This window comes from Monodon monoceros, unplaced genomic scaffold (assembly GCF_005190385.1).
Source record: "Monodon monoceros isolate NGI ecotype Baffin Bay Population unplaced genomic scaffold, NGI_Narwhal_1 Super_Scaffold_21, whole genome shotgun sequence".
NCBI lineage: Eukaryota > Metazoa > Chordata > Mammalia > Artiodactyla > Monodontidae > Monodon > Monodon monoceros.
The window spans coordinates 33,380,728-33,396,794 of record NW_021703778.1 but is presented as its reverse complement, the minus strand read 5'-3'; the positions used below and the strand labels follow the sequence as shown (position 1 = coordinate 33,396,794).

At 44.7% G+C, this 16,067-nt stretch overlaps 1 protein-coding gene across 1 annotated transcript in view; it reads right to left on the bottom strand.

Moving 5' to 3' along the window:
- Nucleotides 1-576: 576 nt before the first annotated feature.
- Nucleotides 577-16,067, bottom strand: part of ABHD17C (abhydrolase domain containing 17C) — a 57,460-nt gene continuing 41,969 nt past the window's right edge. The window contains exons 3-4 of the mRNA XM_029237063.1: nt 5,978-6,157; nt 577-2,038 (exon numbers count right to left, since the gene is read on the bottom strand). Of these exons, the coding sequence (XP_029092896.1) occupies nt 1,819-2,038; nt 5,978-6,157 (400 nt within the window). The 3' untranslated portion in view covers nt 577-1,818. The remainder of the gene's footprint in view (nt 2,039-5,977; nt 6,158-16,067) is intronic.

The window sequence follows — 16,067 nt, the reverse complement described above, 5'->3', positions numbered from 1 at the left end:
TGAGAATTGAAAACAAGCATCCCTCAGTTGCTCTTTTTCTAGTCAGTGATCAAAGGACTGAAAAGACTCAGCTCAGGTTTTCCAAAGAAACAGGCCTGTTCTCCCTCCTAGCCGGGTCACAGTGAGATTGCCTTCATCGTTCTTGTTTCACAGCCAGAATCCACTGCCCTCTCTATTTGGATGCCACCTGTACTTTACTGCTACAGGCTTTACATCTTGGCTTCTTCAAAAGTTATCTATGGTCTTTTAGAGAACAAAAACACACACCTTGAGACCTACTGCATAGCACAGGGAATTCTGCTCAATATTATGTAACAACCTAAATGGGAAAAGAATCTGAAAAAGAATAGATCCATGTATATGTGTAACTGAATCACTTTGCTGTACACCTGAAACTATCACAACATTGTAAATCAACTATACTCCAATATAAAATAAAAAGTTAAAAAAAACATATACACTTTGAGAAAGGTAGTGACGTTTGTAAGCTCCGAGGGTTTCTTCTTAAATCTAGACAGAATGTTTTCTTTGATGGAGAGGTAAAGGAAAAAAACTGCATGAGCCCGCACATTCTGATCCATGCATCCTTTATTCCATGACCAACCGCTGTGTCGCATCCAAGCAACAGTACACAAACTGGCAATCAACCGCAATCCAGCTGTACAACAATCTGAGGCTTACAGTACATTTAAGGCTTTTAAATTTGGAAAAAAAAATTTTTTTTTAATAAAACCAAAGAACCGTCAAACCCAAACCCCCAACCAACACAAGTAGTGTAGCAATTTTCAGCATCTTACACTTCTGATGCTTACTGGCCCAACTCCAGTGTCAAAACCCAAATAACTCCTAAACTAAAAAGATTAGTTGAGTGAAATTTTAATTACATAAATTTTTCAAAGCATAAACTTGTAATTTTTTGTCTTGGAAATGTTATAAAATTTTTTAATAGCAAAACATAGGAATAAAAACGTATTAACAAAATGTATTCAATCATTTACATTACAAACAAGGAATCTGCAGTTCATTGTTGTGGCCTGACAAAAGAAAACTACCCATTAAGAATCTATGCACAATGTAATTGCATATATGTACAGTACTTTAAAAAAGCCTACAAGGAGGACTTTACAGAAGGAAGGTCGGCTAGGTTCTTTGTTAGACCAACCAGACGATCAAAATATTAAAACTCTGTGGACTAGTAATAAATTTACACTTAAAAAAAACCCCAGTTTCCTTTTAAGAATATTCCAGTTATATTCATATGGTTCCAGTTGATGAAGTCGTTCATGATAGTTCCAGTAAATTACCCTTTAATTGATTTGTTTGGGGGAAAGATCGGAGTGTGAACAAAAATTAACGAAGGAATTTTCATCACGATGGTTTCCAGTTACACTATCACAGCTTCACAAATGGATTGGACCCATGAATCTAGTGGCTGAAAGAGAGCTGCAGCTCACATACTGAGAACACGGGTGGAGAGAGGCTGAGTCCTGTAAATGAATCCTACGTGGTGGGTAAGGAATAGAAAGGGGTGTGAGCATCTTTTATAGCAGGAGAAAACGGTCTCCCCACTCAGCTCTCATTCCCATTCTGCAAGGCGATGAAGCTGGGAATCACAACTGTTCAGTTTAACATGATGTGTGAGTTAGTAGAACCTCTGGATATGAAAGACCGAGATGCCCTCAGCTCTTTGAGTAGGACGCCTGAAAAGCTGGGCACTTCCTCGTGGTTATCCCGCCATGACAGCTATCCAGTTAAAGCATGTGCAAAACCGAGGATTCCTGTGTTCACAGTAGATGAGGTAAAATCAAGTCATCTTCTTCAGGAATTAGGAAGTTCGTGAGATATGAACTGTTTTAGCCTTTCTAGGTATTGTGCATAAAGCTCTATGTCATTATGGCCAGCCCCTTCGACCCAGAGGGGCTCCACGGCCCGGGGACAGCGCTCGTACATGGCCAGGCCATGGGAGAAATCGATGACCTCGTCCTCTGTACCGTGAATGACCAACACGGGAGAGGTAACTTTAGATATCTTGTCAATGCTGCAAGAAAGGAAAGGGGGAGGGGGAGAAAAAGGACTCCTTTAGTTATGCTCACAGATGACAGACATCACACTTAATGGAACCGAGTCGGTGTTCACAGGCAAGGGAGGTAAGCACGCGAGGGTGTTTTCCCCCCTCACTTTTCTAGTAATTCACTTTTTAAAAAGTTAATTTTGCATTTTGCAATAATTCTGGATTTACAGGAAAGGTACAAAGATAACACAGAGCTCCTATCCACCCCAACCCCTTTCCCATAAGGCCAACACCACGCGTTACCAATAGTACATTGCTCAAAACCGAAAACCAGCGTCGGTACATCACCAAACTCCAGACTTTATTTGGATTTCATGAGTTTTTCCACTGAAGTTTTTCCACTTTTTCCACTTTCCATGAAGTTTTTCTGTTCCAAGATCCAACTGAGAATACCACACTGCATTTAGCCACATTGTGTTTCTGTTAAAGTATTTTATTAAAAACAGAACTCCTAAATGTCGTCAGACTAGCAATCCAGTAACGAATATTTCTGATATATTCATATTTTGGAGAGAGGATTTTTTTTTTTAAATAAACAAGCTAGACCTTAACATACCAGAATGGACGTCTCTTTTGAAATCTGAGCACTGAATCCACAGCCACTCAAGTTTCCAGGACTCTTTCCGTGTAAGCCACCTTCAGCATCGATTAACAAGATCCTCAGAAACCTCACTTCATAGAAACAAATACCTCATTTGAAAATAAAAACCATACTATTTAGCTTGAAAACTTAATGTACAACATCTAGATTGAATTCTGAATGATTTCTGACTGTTTACAAAAATCAAAGCTACCCACAAAGGATGAATATTTGAGCATCTCCAAAAGAATGTGCTGCAGACTCTGAAAGCGTTTCCCAAAGAGGAATTAAGAAGACTGTAAACCTTGTTGGGCTGCGTGTGTAGGCAACTTCTCTGACAGTGGCAACTGTCATTTCACCTGCAAACACATGGAGGCAGGCGACCCTCTGTCCATTCTGGCCTCCTGCCAGAGACCCCCTTTACTGTTGACTTTCTGTATCTGATCCTAGCCAAAGTTACAGAGGGATCAAATTGGTACTACCCGTAGGGATCATTTTGTTAAAAGTCATAGCTAACATTTACTCAGCATTGACCACAGCCAGGTGCTTTGCACTTTACATACAAAACCGCATTGCATCTCCAATGAGCCACAGTGAAAGAGGAAGGACCATCTCTGTTAAACCAAGGAGCTAACTGAAGCTTGGAGAGATCATTAAAGGACAGACATGAGGCTGTGGTGATAGTACAGAGCTCTGACATCCGTTACACATTCCAAAGATCTACAAACAGCTGTCACAGAGCCTTATTAACAACTCAGGAAGTTGCCGGTCACCTCAAGACATCCGGGAAGACTGCAAAATCTCATCAGCCATGTCATTTGCCAAGATCAGGGCCACTGTGGAAGGCGTCAATTTTGCAAATCAGGAATCTTGTTTAGAAATCTACTTTCCTCTTATATTTAAACTTTAAAGTGACTTCTTCTAAGAATGCAATAGTCCAGTTATATTCAATTTAAAAATCTATTTACTGACAGCTCCATGCTGCGTGAGTTAGGAGACTCTGCAACCTGGAGGATGGATGTACCTGAGGTTAAATGCCACCATCTGATTCTAAATGTAAAGGAGGTAAAAGAAAATTAAACCACCAACCAAATAATAATCAGGACTCCTTATCTCTATTTTTTTAATACTAAAAAAGAAATGGGAAAGTGCCTTTCTTTAAAGACCGGGGCAGGGACTTCCCTGGTGGCGCAGTGGTTAAGAATCCGCCTGCCAATGCAGGGGACATGGGTTTGAGCCCTGCTCCGGGAAGATCCCAAATGCGGTGGAGAAACTAAGCCCATGAGCCACAACTACTGAGCCCGTGTGCCACAAACTACTGAAGCCCATGTGCCTAGTGCCCACAACAAGAGAGGTCACCGCAATGAGAAGCCCGTGTGCCTAGTGCCCACAACAAGAGAGGTCACCGCAACGAGAAGCCCACGCACCACAATGAAGAGCAGCCCCCACTCGCCGCAACTAGAGAAAGACCACGCGCAGCAACGAAGACCCAACACAGCCAGAAATAAATAAATAAAATTAATAAATTTTTTAAAAAAAGAGAGAGAGAGGGACACAGAGGCAAGTGTGCATTTGGTACCAATGGACACCGTAAGAAAACATTCTCCAAATTCAATTAATGATGAAAGTCCATGTGACTGTTAATGGTTTGAAATCTATCATATTAACACTTTATGGTACTGAAAAGGATGAATGGCCTTTTCTGGCTGTTTCCACTCACCAACCTTAATTAAGCAGCTTAAATCGCTTAACTTTCTAAGCCTCAGTTTCCTAACTATAAAATGAGTCTTGTGAGATAAGAGGTGTGAAATGTTTAGCCGTGGACTGGCAGCTCAGACAAACCCAGTAAAGACTAGTTGCTGGTTTCCTATTAATGAATAAGCTATAATTAGTTGTCGTGGCTGTACTTTAAGGTATATGCTAATTTAAGAGTCAGGGGGAAAACCGATTCATTTTGTTGCCAGGGTAACTCCTAGCATAGCTTCCTGCAAACATGCTAAATATGTCCCTTTCAACAAACTGGCCTCTCAATACCCATTCAGCGCAAATAAGGCCACATTTGAGTCGCACATGGGCCCTACTTAGCATTCTCAGCCACGCCACTGGAAATTTGCAGTTCGTTCAACTTCCCCATGAAGCTGAACTTCATTGAACCTGGTACAGGGTGCACAGAAATGAAGTTCACCCAAGGTGTTAAGAGAAAGTTTCTTCTTGTAAAACAGGCCAGTCTGTGGAACAGGTGTTTATGTAACCAAATGATGTTCTTTTTCTCTCCCAGCAATAACAGAATGACAGCAGTGAATGGGTCAATCAAAATCCGAAAACTGTACATTCTTCTGTTGAGGCTTTTTCTACAGTGTGGCCGTGTGAGTCCTGTTGTCAGAACCTCGGCCCGTTTAGCAACGTACCATGGGCAAATAGGTTTTAGTAAATACTTTCCTCAGCTTAGATTTTAAAAAACAAGCAGAAGTTTTCAAAGAGAGGTATTCAAGAAAGCAGTGTGCTCGCTGCTTTTGCATGTATATACAGCTGCCCGTTTTTCTTCCTTCTATTAGGGGACTAGAAAACAGCAGGGACTGGGGTGGCAGGGGCTCTGCTGCCCCTGGGGCGCCGGCAGGAGGGGGCCCGGCTGTGGGCTCTCATGCACATGCTTCCAGCGGAGGGTGCCGGCCCCTCTGCAGGGGAGGGGGTCTTCAGGGACAAGTGGGCGGCAGGAGGAATGAGTGGTCGCACTGGTCTGGGGCGGTGGGGAGGGGAGGGAAGGACCATCCACTTACACGGTCCCTGCAGCCCATTACCAGCTTGCAAATAGCTCACGTCGCTTTTTCTGTTACCTATCGGCCTGACTGAAAACGTAACAGAAATTTCAAAACTGGGGATGCTTGCGGTTTTTCTTTGAGTGTCTAGACCACTGCTAATGGCCTCATCACAGATTTTGCATTTAGCTCTCGTGATTCAACAATACATGTCCATCTGAGCGAATGAAAGAACACTGAACTAGATGTTCCTTTAAGACATGTGGGCACTTTTTTTTTTTTTATCCTGCACATCCAGCTAAACCAATTAATCCTGGATATCGGTACAAGCAAGGTCCTTATACATCATCTGGTAGATTGTTTTTACAAATGAGTCCAGCCCAGAGGACCAGGTTTCCGGCTGGTGGACATGTCATATCCACCTCCACGTTCCCTGAGGAGCGCAGCACAGGGGCTGGCGTCCGGCTGCATTCAGGAGACATTTATTAGTAGCCCACGATTAACGGTGGCATCTGATGTGAAGCTGGGTCACTGGACGCCTTAGCACTTGTTGGACAGGAGTGAGCTTACCTGGGGAAAGCATCAAAGCAGTACGTTTTCCTGGTATCGGGAAAAGCCACGCGCAATCCAGACATCAGAGGCGAATGGAGAATTACGGCTGCACACTCGTACCTGGAGGCCAGGTCTACCGTGGGGACAGTCCCGATGCTCTGACCATACAGGATGATGTTCTCGGGGCTTACGCCATACCTGGAGAAATCAGAGGGCACGGGCCGTTAGCTGACATGTGAAAGAAAAAGAGAGTGAGACCGACAGCACAGTATCATGAACTCACAAAACTCCCACACCTGCCAGTTTAGAACCACATCATCTCACGGGTACCTTATAGCTGAAGACGGATGTGAACGCCACAAAAATGTTAGGGGCCTATCTCAGGACTAAGTGACTGAGATTCTGTCCTCCACAATTTTTGCAAAAATAATGAACACGACATTTTTTTCTGGAAATTAACTATATGAGTGCATCATAAACTTTATTTCAGTGTTCCCAGAGTCATTTCATTTCCTACTCTCCCCTCCTGAGTTTCTTTGACCAGCCTAAATGTATTTCTGAAATAAAAACAGAAGCGTGTTTGCTAGATCATAATGAGAGTCCTTGAAGTGAGGTTTTAATAAAATACGAAAGAAATGAACATTTATCATCAGGAAAAGGTACTGGGAGACAATTAAAGGCAAATATATTTTCTATAGCCTCTCCTTGGGGTTTAACCCTTCTGAGTCTTTCAATCCATCAATGGTCTCCCCCTCCGCTGTCCGCCAAGGTTTAGTTGGGTAAACAGCTGTGTGGAATACAGGCTTCATCTCTTGGCCTGCCTGGCAGCCTGGTGTGCAGACAACTCAGCCTTGGGTGTGGGCTGTGAGCAGAAGTGACAGGGACAACCTGCAGGTCATAACTTTAAACGGAAGGCTCCATGCCCTCCCCTTCCCGTTGGTGGGGAGGAGACGTGATGGTGAGCTACCCTGGCCCAAGCAGAAGGACGAGCACCCCAGATGTGATGGAGGAACAAAATAGACGAATCCCAGGAAAACAGGTACGCTACATATGAACCTACAAAGGATATCCAGAATATATAGAGTACGTAGAAATAAAGAAGAAAAAGAAAGACAAAAGAAATGAAGACATATCGCAGAAAAGAAAACATGATGCCTAGTAAACACGTAAAAAGATGTGATGCTCGGGCTTCCTCGGTGGCGCAGTGGTTAAGAATCTGCCTGCCGATGCAGGGGACACAGGTTTGGGCCCTGGTCCGGAAGATCCCACATGCCGTGGAGCAGCTGGGCCCATGCGCCACAACTGCTGAGCCTGCAAGCCACAACTACCAAGCCCGCTGTGCCACAACTGGTGAGGCCCACGCACCTGGAGCCCATGCTCTGCAATAGGAGAGGCCACCGCAGTGAGAAGCCCGTGCACCTCAACAAAGAATAGCCCCCGCTCGCCGCAACTGGAGAAAGCCCGTGTGCAGCAATGAAGACCCAACGCAGCCAAAAATAAATAATGATAAATAAAAAAAACTTAAAAAAAAAAGATGTGATGCTCAACCTCGTTAGTATGTGAACATGCAAATTAAATCCACAATTTATTTTTTTACACCTAAAAGAAAGGCAAAAACTAAAAAGTCAGACAATGTCAAGGGATATAGCAAGGACATGGAAAAGTGGAAGTCTGTGACATTGCTGCAGGAATATAAATTGGTATGAGCCCTTGGGAAGATAATGTGATATTATCCGGTGAAGTTGAAGGCTATAACCCAACGATTCCAACTTCTTTGCATAAATACCCACTGTAGTTTACAGGGCAGTAGGATGTGCTTTCTTTTCTTTCTTTTCTTTTTTTTTTTTTTGCTGGGTAATGTAGTTTTTTTAATTATTATTACATTATTATTTTTAGTTGAAGTAGTTGATTTATAATGTGCCAACTTCTACTATACAGCAAAGTGACTCAGTTATACACATATACATTTTTTTTTTAATTTTTAAAAAATATTTATTTATTTGTTTGTTTTTGGCTGCATTGGGTCTTCGTTGCTGTGCTTGGGCTTTCTCTAGTTGCGGCGAGCGGGAGCTACTCTTCCTTGCAACGCACGTCCTTCTCATTGCAGCGGCTTCTCTTGCTGCGGAGCACGGGCTCTAGGTGCACGGGCTTCAGGAGTTGTGGCTCACGGGCTCTAGAGCACAGGCTCAAGTAGTTGTGGCGCATGGGCTTAGTTGCTCCGCAGCATGTGGGATCTTCCCGGACCAGGGCTCGAACCCGTGTCCCCTGCATTGGCAGGCAGATTCTCAACAACTGCACCACCAGGGAAGTCCTATACATTCTTTTTTTTAAATACACTTTTCCATTATGGTTTATCCCTAGGACATGCTTTCTGATAACAGCCTTCAGTGAAAAGAACTGTCAGTCTAGAGCTGAGGCGGGTGGCAGGATTTCACTGAGCTGCCTCCCCCTCAGGCTCCCTCAAACTTCACAGGAAAATGGGCGCCCTTAGGAAGGAATCTGGGGAGGGAATGGCTATTTCTGGCTGGTAAGTGCTGTTCTGTGCTTTATAGAGAGGCGACATCTGGGCTGTGCCGAGAGGGGCGGACAGGAGCTGAACACGTGGGGATAAAAAGGACCGTCGGTAAGCAGCATGAAGTCACACAGGGCCGGGGTGGAGTCCAGGGAGTAGCTTGGGGGGCTGGAGGGCTGAGGCGAGGCTGGGCAGGCCATCAGGGGGAAGATAAGGAGGTAGAGCTTGTCCTGGAGGAGGTGAGGGGCCACTGGAGACGTTCAGGTCAAGAGGACAGGAACAAGGCTGTGCTTCGTGAAGATTCACCTTCCCGCAGCACGCAGGGCATGACAGAGCATAAAAAGGGACCAGGGAGATAGGTAAGGGGCTATTAAGAATCCTACAGGGAAGAGGAAACAGGAATGTAAAAATCGAAGACAAACCAACCAACAAAAAAGAGATGCTCTCCTCCCCAGACGCAGGTAGGAAATCACCTGCTCAGAACGAGGATGCACCCTCTCTTTCTAAAGGGAAGTTTCTGTGTGGCCCCAGCCCTTTGAACTTTGACACCATCTAATACAACTGTGCCTGTGGAGGGGGGTCCCAAGATGCACGTCTTGTCTGACGTTCTTGCCTGGGCTTCATTTCAGTTGGAAGAACAGGTTATTAAAAAATGGTTGGGCTTCCCTGGTGGTGCAGTGGTTGAGAGTCCACCTGCCGATGCAGGGGACACGGGTTGGTGCCCCGGTCCGGGAAAATCCCACATGCCGCGGAGCGGCTGGGCCCGTGAGCCATGGCCGCTGAGCCTGCGAGTCCCGCAACAGGAGAAGCCACAACAGTGAGAGGCCCGCGTACCGCAAAAAAAAAAAAAAAAAAAAAAGTCAGCAAAAGGAGTTTTGATGGAAGGTTTGAGGAAGGAACTCATGTCTGCAGCATTCTGTGCCTTAAATCCCTATGTCAGAGACCATAGCTTTTAAAACATAAATCCCTTCAATCAGGATGAAATGATGAGAGATGTGAGAAATGAACGCTGTTCTAGTGCATCAGCAGGCCATCACCCAGGGTGATGCTTTTTACTGGAGGAAAGTTACCCCAGGGACCTCCCTCCACTGTAACTGCCACGGAATTCCTTCTATGATGGACTAGGAGGTCCATTTCAGTCGAATTTAACTGAGAGTTCAAAGTCCCTTGGAGGGGGAAGTATAAATAAGATTAGGGGGCTTCCCTGGTGGCGCAGTGGTTGAGAGTCCGCCTGCCGATGCAGGGGACACGGGTTCGTGCCCCGGGCCGGGAAGATCCCACATGCCGCGGAGCGGCTGGGCCCGTGAGCCATGGCCGCTGAGCCTGCGCGTCCGGAGCCTGTGCTCCGCAACGGGAGAGGCCACAACGGGAGAGGCCCGCGTACCACAAAAAAAATAAAAATAAAAAAAAAATACGATTGCGGGTCTCCTTCTCCCCCCACAATTTGCAGCAAAAGTAGGCTATGACATCCCAAAGAACGAGGGCCATGGGATGCTGCATGCGGTGGGGTGTGGGGGTCACAAGGCACCTGAAGGTAAGAGCACCTCCAAACCGCACATGTGAAGTATAGGCTCTTTCCACAGTGGCCGTCCCGTGGCAGGATATTGTGCGATTAATGATAAACAAATAGATCATAAATCAAAAAAGGAAGAGGAAGAGGAAAATGAAAACTGAATGTAGTTATTGAAGGACAGAGGATTAAGAGATGATTAATACTAAAAATCAAAAATAAAGCAGAAGACTTCCGTATTGAAATGGCATCAGACTCGCCCTTACCTTCTTTGATCAAATTTGCGGAATGATGAGAATCACATAGGATAACCTATCCCACTAATGAGTACTATCGTTATAGTCAAACCTATTTTCTCGGCATCTTTTTTTTTTAACATCTTTATTGGAGTATAATTGCTGTATAACAAAGTGAATCGGCTATGTGCATACATATATGCCCATATCCCCTCCCTCTTGCATCTCCCTCCCACCCTCCCTATCCCACCCCTCTAGGTGGTCACAAAGCACCGAGCTGATCTCCCTGTGCTATGTGGCTGCTTCCCACTAGCTATTTTACATTTGGTAGTGTATATATGTCCATGCCACTCTCTCACTTCGTCCCAGCTTACCCTTCCCCCTCCCCGTGGCCTCAAATTCATTCCCTACGTCTGCATCTTTATTCCTGTCCTGCCCCTAGGTTCTTCAGAACCTTTTTTTTTTAGATTCCATATATATGTGTTAGCATATGGTATTTGTTTTTCTCTTTCTGACTTCACTCTGTATGACAGACTCTAGGTCCATCCATCTCACTACAAATAACTTCATTTCATTTCTTATTATGGCTGAGTAATATTCCATTGTACATATGTGCCACATCTTCTTTATCCACTCATCTGTCAATGGACACTTAGGTTGCTTCCATGTCCTGGCTATTGTAAATAGAGCTGCAGTGAACATTTTGGTACATGACTCTTTTTGAATGATTGTTTTCTCAGGGTATATGCCCAGTAGTGGGATTGCTGGGTCATATGGTAGTTCTATTTTTAGTTTTTTAAGGAACCTCCATACTGTTCTCCACAGTGGCTATATCAGTTTACATTCCCACCAACAGTGTAAGAGGGTTCCCTTTTCTCCACACCCTCTCCAGCATTGATTGTTTGTAGATTTTTTTTTTTTTTTGCGGTACGCAGGCCTCTCACTGTTGTGGCCTCTCCCGTTGCGGAGCACAGGCTCCGGACGCGCAGGCCCAGCGGCCATGGCTCACGGGCCCAGCTGCTCCGTGGCATGTGGGATCTTCCCGGACTGGGGCACGAACCCGCGTCCCCTGCATCGGCAGGCGGACTCTCAACCACTGCGCCACCAGGGAAGCCCTTGTTTGTAGATTTTTTGATGATGGCCATTCTGACGGGTGTTTTTCTCAGTATCTTGATACTGTGTTTTATATCCTTCTCCATGGACCTTGGGGGCCACACTGAATAAGTAAAGGAGAAATGGGCACAGACTCAAGGAGCAGAGGTGGGTGTGTGGTTCCTGGAACAGCCTTTTCTCTTGAGGGCCCTGAATCTGTCCATCCTTTGAGATCATGATCTTGAAACGCCTTATGGAGAAGCCTGAGTATTTCACTGAAGGACCCTCAGCTTTCAGCTTTCCACTCACAGGCACCAGGACACACCCAGTACCAATCTCAACAAATTCCACCTTTGACACACAGACATTCGTAGCCTTAATGACAACAAACACTTTGCAACTCAACGTTTTCACTGGAAAACTTTGTCACGTAAAACAGTAGCCATTAAACAGGGGAAAATATGACAACTGGTATTATGTTAAAGAACATCCGGTCATCAGAAGACATCAGTAAGAAAGTAAAAAGGCAAGTGGGAAAAGATATTTGCCACACATATAACCAACAAAGGGCTCACATCTACAAAATATAAAGAACACATCAGTGGGGGGAAAAATGACCAAATACAGAAAAGCAGCATTTTACAAAATGGGCATTTCATAAAAGAAGAAATCTAAATGGCAGGGAGGGAAGAAAGGGAGGGAGGGAAACTCAACTTCATTAGTAAAAACGAAATGAAATTTCACCAATGAAAACCACAATGTGATACTAACAAAAATTTAAAAGTTGACAATATCAAGTGTTGACAAAAATGTGACCACAGGAACTTTCATTCACTCCTGATGGGGTTGTTAAGTTGATAGAAGCCCTTTACAAAAAGTAAAAGTGAAGACATCGTAACACGTTCCCAGTGACCTAGCAATTCTACTCCCAGGTATATTCACCACAGACTAGAAATATCCTCAAGACCATTTGTGAGCGGTTGGAGACAACCCTAAGGGGTGTCAACAGCAGGGCGGATAAGTGGATGGGGGTGAAGTCGTGCCACAGAATATCACAGGGCAACGATGACGAATCTTAAAGGCTTGCTGTAAATCAGAAGGGGCAGACACAAGAGGACACATGCTATACAACACCATGTGCAGAAAACTTAAACCCACCCAAATTAAACTTCACTGTCTAGGGATACTTAACTGAAAGAAAAGCAAGGAAGTGAAGCCCTAAAAACCAGGATAGCGGTTAAGGATGGGGGAGGGGAACGGGTTATGGCTGGGAAGAAGCATGTCATTTTGGGGGGGCTTATGGCTCGCTGGTTATAGTCTATGTCTTTTTTTTTTTTTTTTTGGCTATGCCACTCGGCATGCCGGATCCTAGTTCCCTGACCAGGACTCGAACTCTCGCCCCCTGCAGTGGAAGCATGGAGTCTTAACCACTGGACCGCCAGGGAAGTCCCTATAGCCTGTGTCTTGTCACGAGTGTTCCTTTTACAGTTCATTAAGCCGGATATGTACATCTTATGAACATTTCTATCTGGCTACTTCTGTCTGTTATATTTCGCAACAAAAAATATTTTTAAAAAGTTCACCAGATATTTCAGATATGGAGACAACCCTCCTCAAAACTGTTACAACTCATGATAGATTTTGTGCTAAAAACAAATCTCCTAAGGAAACATGAGGCCATTAAAAATTATGTCTCAAGAGCTAACGTGGGGAAAACTCATGTTGAAATGCTCCATAAAAAGCAGCCTACAAAAAACAGGGTCACAACTATGTTCCTTCCAACAAAATCTATATATGGAAAAGGGACTTGAAAGTAATATATTAAAATGATAATAATGGTAATGTTTCTTCTTTCAAATTTTCATTTCTAATTCGGGTAATTATTAGGTAGTGATTTGGTAAAATAAATAAATAAAGGAAACGGTATTGCTGGACCTTTTTGCATGGAGTCAGCAAGCTTTCTTTACAGTGTCTGTATTTGAAAAGGCTTTGAAAAGTGTAACATGCTAGTGAAGTGTTCAGATTTGTCAGTATTACATTGAGGACTTTTCCACTGTTTTTCCCTGTTTATTAGACTGTTTATTATACTGTCTGACAACACATGAGATGCCTGGGAGGTGGGGATGGGGCTAATTCTTTGAAGGTATGGAAGATTCTCGGGAAAACTCTAAGAGGCCTCTGTTCCAACACCCGCCGCTTGCACATGAGGATGTTGAAGTGGAGGGTCCTTTTTGTGGTACCACTAGGGTGTTGTTTTTGACAAAAAAAGCTAGAAGACTGATGACCTCTATACCAATGGTTCCAAAATGAGAAGTATCTGAATTTCTTGGGACTTTTAAAAAATGTAAATTCCCCTTACTTAGAAATCTTCCATACGTAGAAATTCCAGCGGGTTTGTGGATTCCTCAAACTAACCATTGTTTGATACTGAGTAAAAAGGGTCAGACCAGATCCTATAGACCTTTTACCTCTCAAATTCAATTAAAAGATAAAGGATAAAAAGAGAGATGGTAAAGGGAATCTATTACTAAGTCTGTGTGAAATACAGGGCATTTAAAGATCACAGCTTTTCACAAAAGAGCAGGATTAAGTGCAAAGTATTTTCTTCAAAAACATCAACAATCCCAAAGTCCAAAACCTTTATCCTAAAGTAAAACAGATGTTAAACCCTCCCAACCTGGAACAGGACAGTTTTGTAGCAGGCAGACATGACATATAGGCAGGCAGGATTTTCTGCATTTTTACTTAGAATTTGCTATTTTCGGGTACGATGATAGCAAAACATTAAAAGTGATTTCTTCTCGCTCATACCACCTTTGTGGGCAAGATACAGGGACAGAAGGAACAGCAGCATCGGCCTACAAACAGTGTTTTCTTCAATGCGTCCAATCCCCAAGGCAGGCTTTTACAAGTAAACTTCCGCATTGCTCAGCTACAAACACACCAGTCGCTGGGTGGATGACTTCAATCGGGAGACAAGGATGCCGTCCCTCCCGTCCTACGCCTACCAGCTCTCCTTCCTCTGCTGTTTCCCCCTGCTCCCCAGCGTGTCTGGAAGAGGCACTGCTTTTCCATCCCAGGGCTAACCTTCCACCTGAGCGCTGGATTCCCACCCTCCCAGGACTTTGAGAATTTCATCCCCACCCACGCCGAATTCCAGTCTTATTCCCAACGCAACACACGTCTCCAAGTCTCTGAAGCTAAGAAAGGGCCTGTCTTCATGGGTGCTTCATCCTTTAAGTGACGGCCCCATCTCTTACCTCTGCTTCCCTACTGCATCCTCAACCCTAACAAAGGCCCCTGAAACCCACCCTCTCCTCCCACAATGTCCCGAAAGCTGCTATCAGAAATGCCAGGTCCAACCGCTTTTTCCCCCTCCTCATCCAATTTTTTTTTTTTTTGCGGTACGCGGGCTTCTCACTGTTGTGGCCTCTCCCGTTGCAGAGCACAGGCTCCGGACGCGCAGGCTCAGCGGCCATGGCTCACGGGCCCAGCCGCTCCGCGGCACGTGGGATCTTCCCGGACCGGGGCACGAACCCGTGTCCCCCGCATCGGCAGGCGGACTCTCAACCACTGCGCCACCAGGGAAGCCCCCTCATCCAACTTGACTTCTCCTCGGCAGTTCATGCTAAGGATGATGACTTTCTTCTTCAACTCCATTCCTGGGCCTCTGAGACATTGAGCTGCTCTTAGTTCCTCCCCCGTCCCCACCACCAGCAGGCTTGGCCCCTTCCCTGACTCCACTCCTCCTGCTGTAGACTTCCTACTGCATTCTTTTTTTTTTTTGCTTTTGTTTTATTTTAAATTTTATGTGGCCGCACCACACAGCATGCGGGATCTTAGTTCCCCGACCAGGGATCGAACCCATGCCCCCTGCAGTGGAAGCGCTGAGTCTTAACCACTGGACCGCCAGGGAAGTCCCCTTCCTATTGCACTCTTACATGTTGTCTCCAAATGATTTCACTGAATCCCAGGCCTCAACTATTAACTCTCTGCTGATTCTCAAATATTTACTTCCAGCCCTGGCCTTTGTCCTGAGACAGAGCAGAATGCCCCCCTGCCTGAAGGGAAGGGAGGTGGATCAAATACAATGTCCCTTGCGCCCGCCTTGGTTCTCAGTGCTGGCCCTGACCTCACGCCTCATTCCATCTTCCAGTGATCCTGGGAGGGGGATATTCTTGTCCCCGTTTTATATCTGAGGAACTTGATAGTAAAAGTTAAGTAACTTGTCCAAGGTCAAGTGAGTGGGGAGGCTATGAATTTAATACTGTTATCTGTGATGGATAAATTCCAAACTCAACGTGTCTAAAACCAAATTCGTTATTTTCTCCCCTCAAAACCTTCTCAATAACTCAGTCATCAGGTAAAATTCTAAAAACTATATTCCCCTCTGTTGCCAATCCAGTATCCAAAGTCAGGATGAAGACAAATTATGAAAAGGAGTGGACGGTTACATGACAAATTCAGCTAAAGATCTAAACTTACTTCTGGCAGTGACCGATTAGCTTGGTGATTATGCAAACTGTGGATTCGTTTCTACACCTGGAAGATGTCACCTATTTTTTTTAAATAATGCATTCAAAAAAGTAGTTACTGAGCACCTCTTTTGGACTAGGCATGGAACCTCTGGGGGTGCAGAAGGAGCTTATAGCCAGTTGGGGAGGCAAGGAATGTATACAAAAGTATGGGGAGACAAGCAGAAGCCAGGTCTAAATCTGAGTCATTAGGACACAGGATGTCACAGCAGATGAGGTAAGA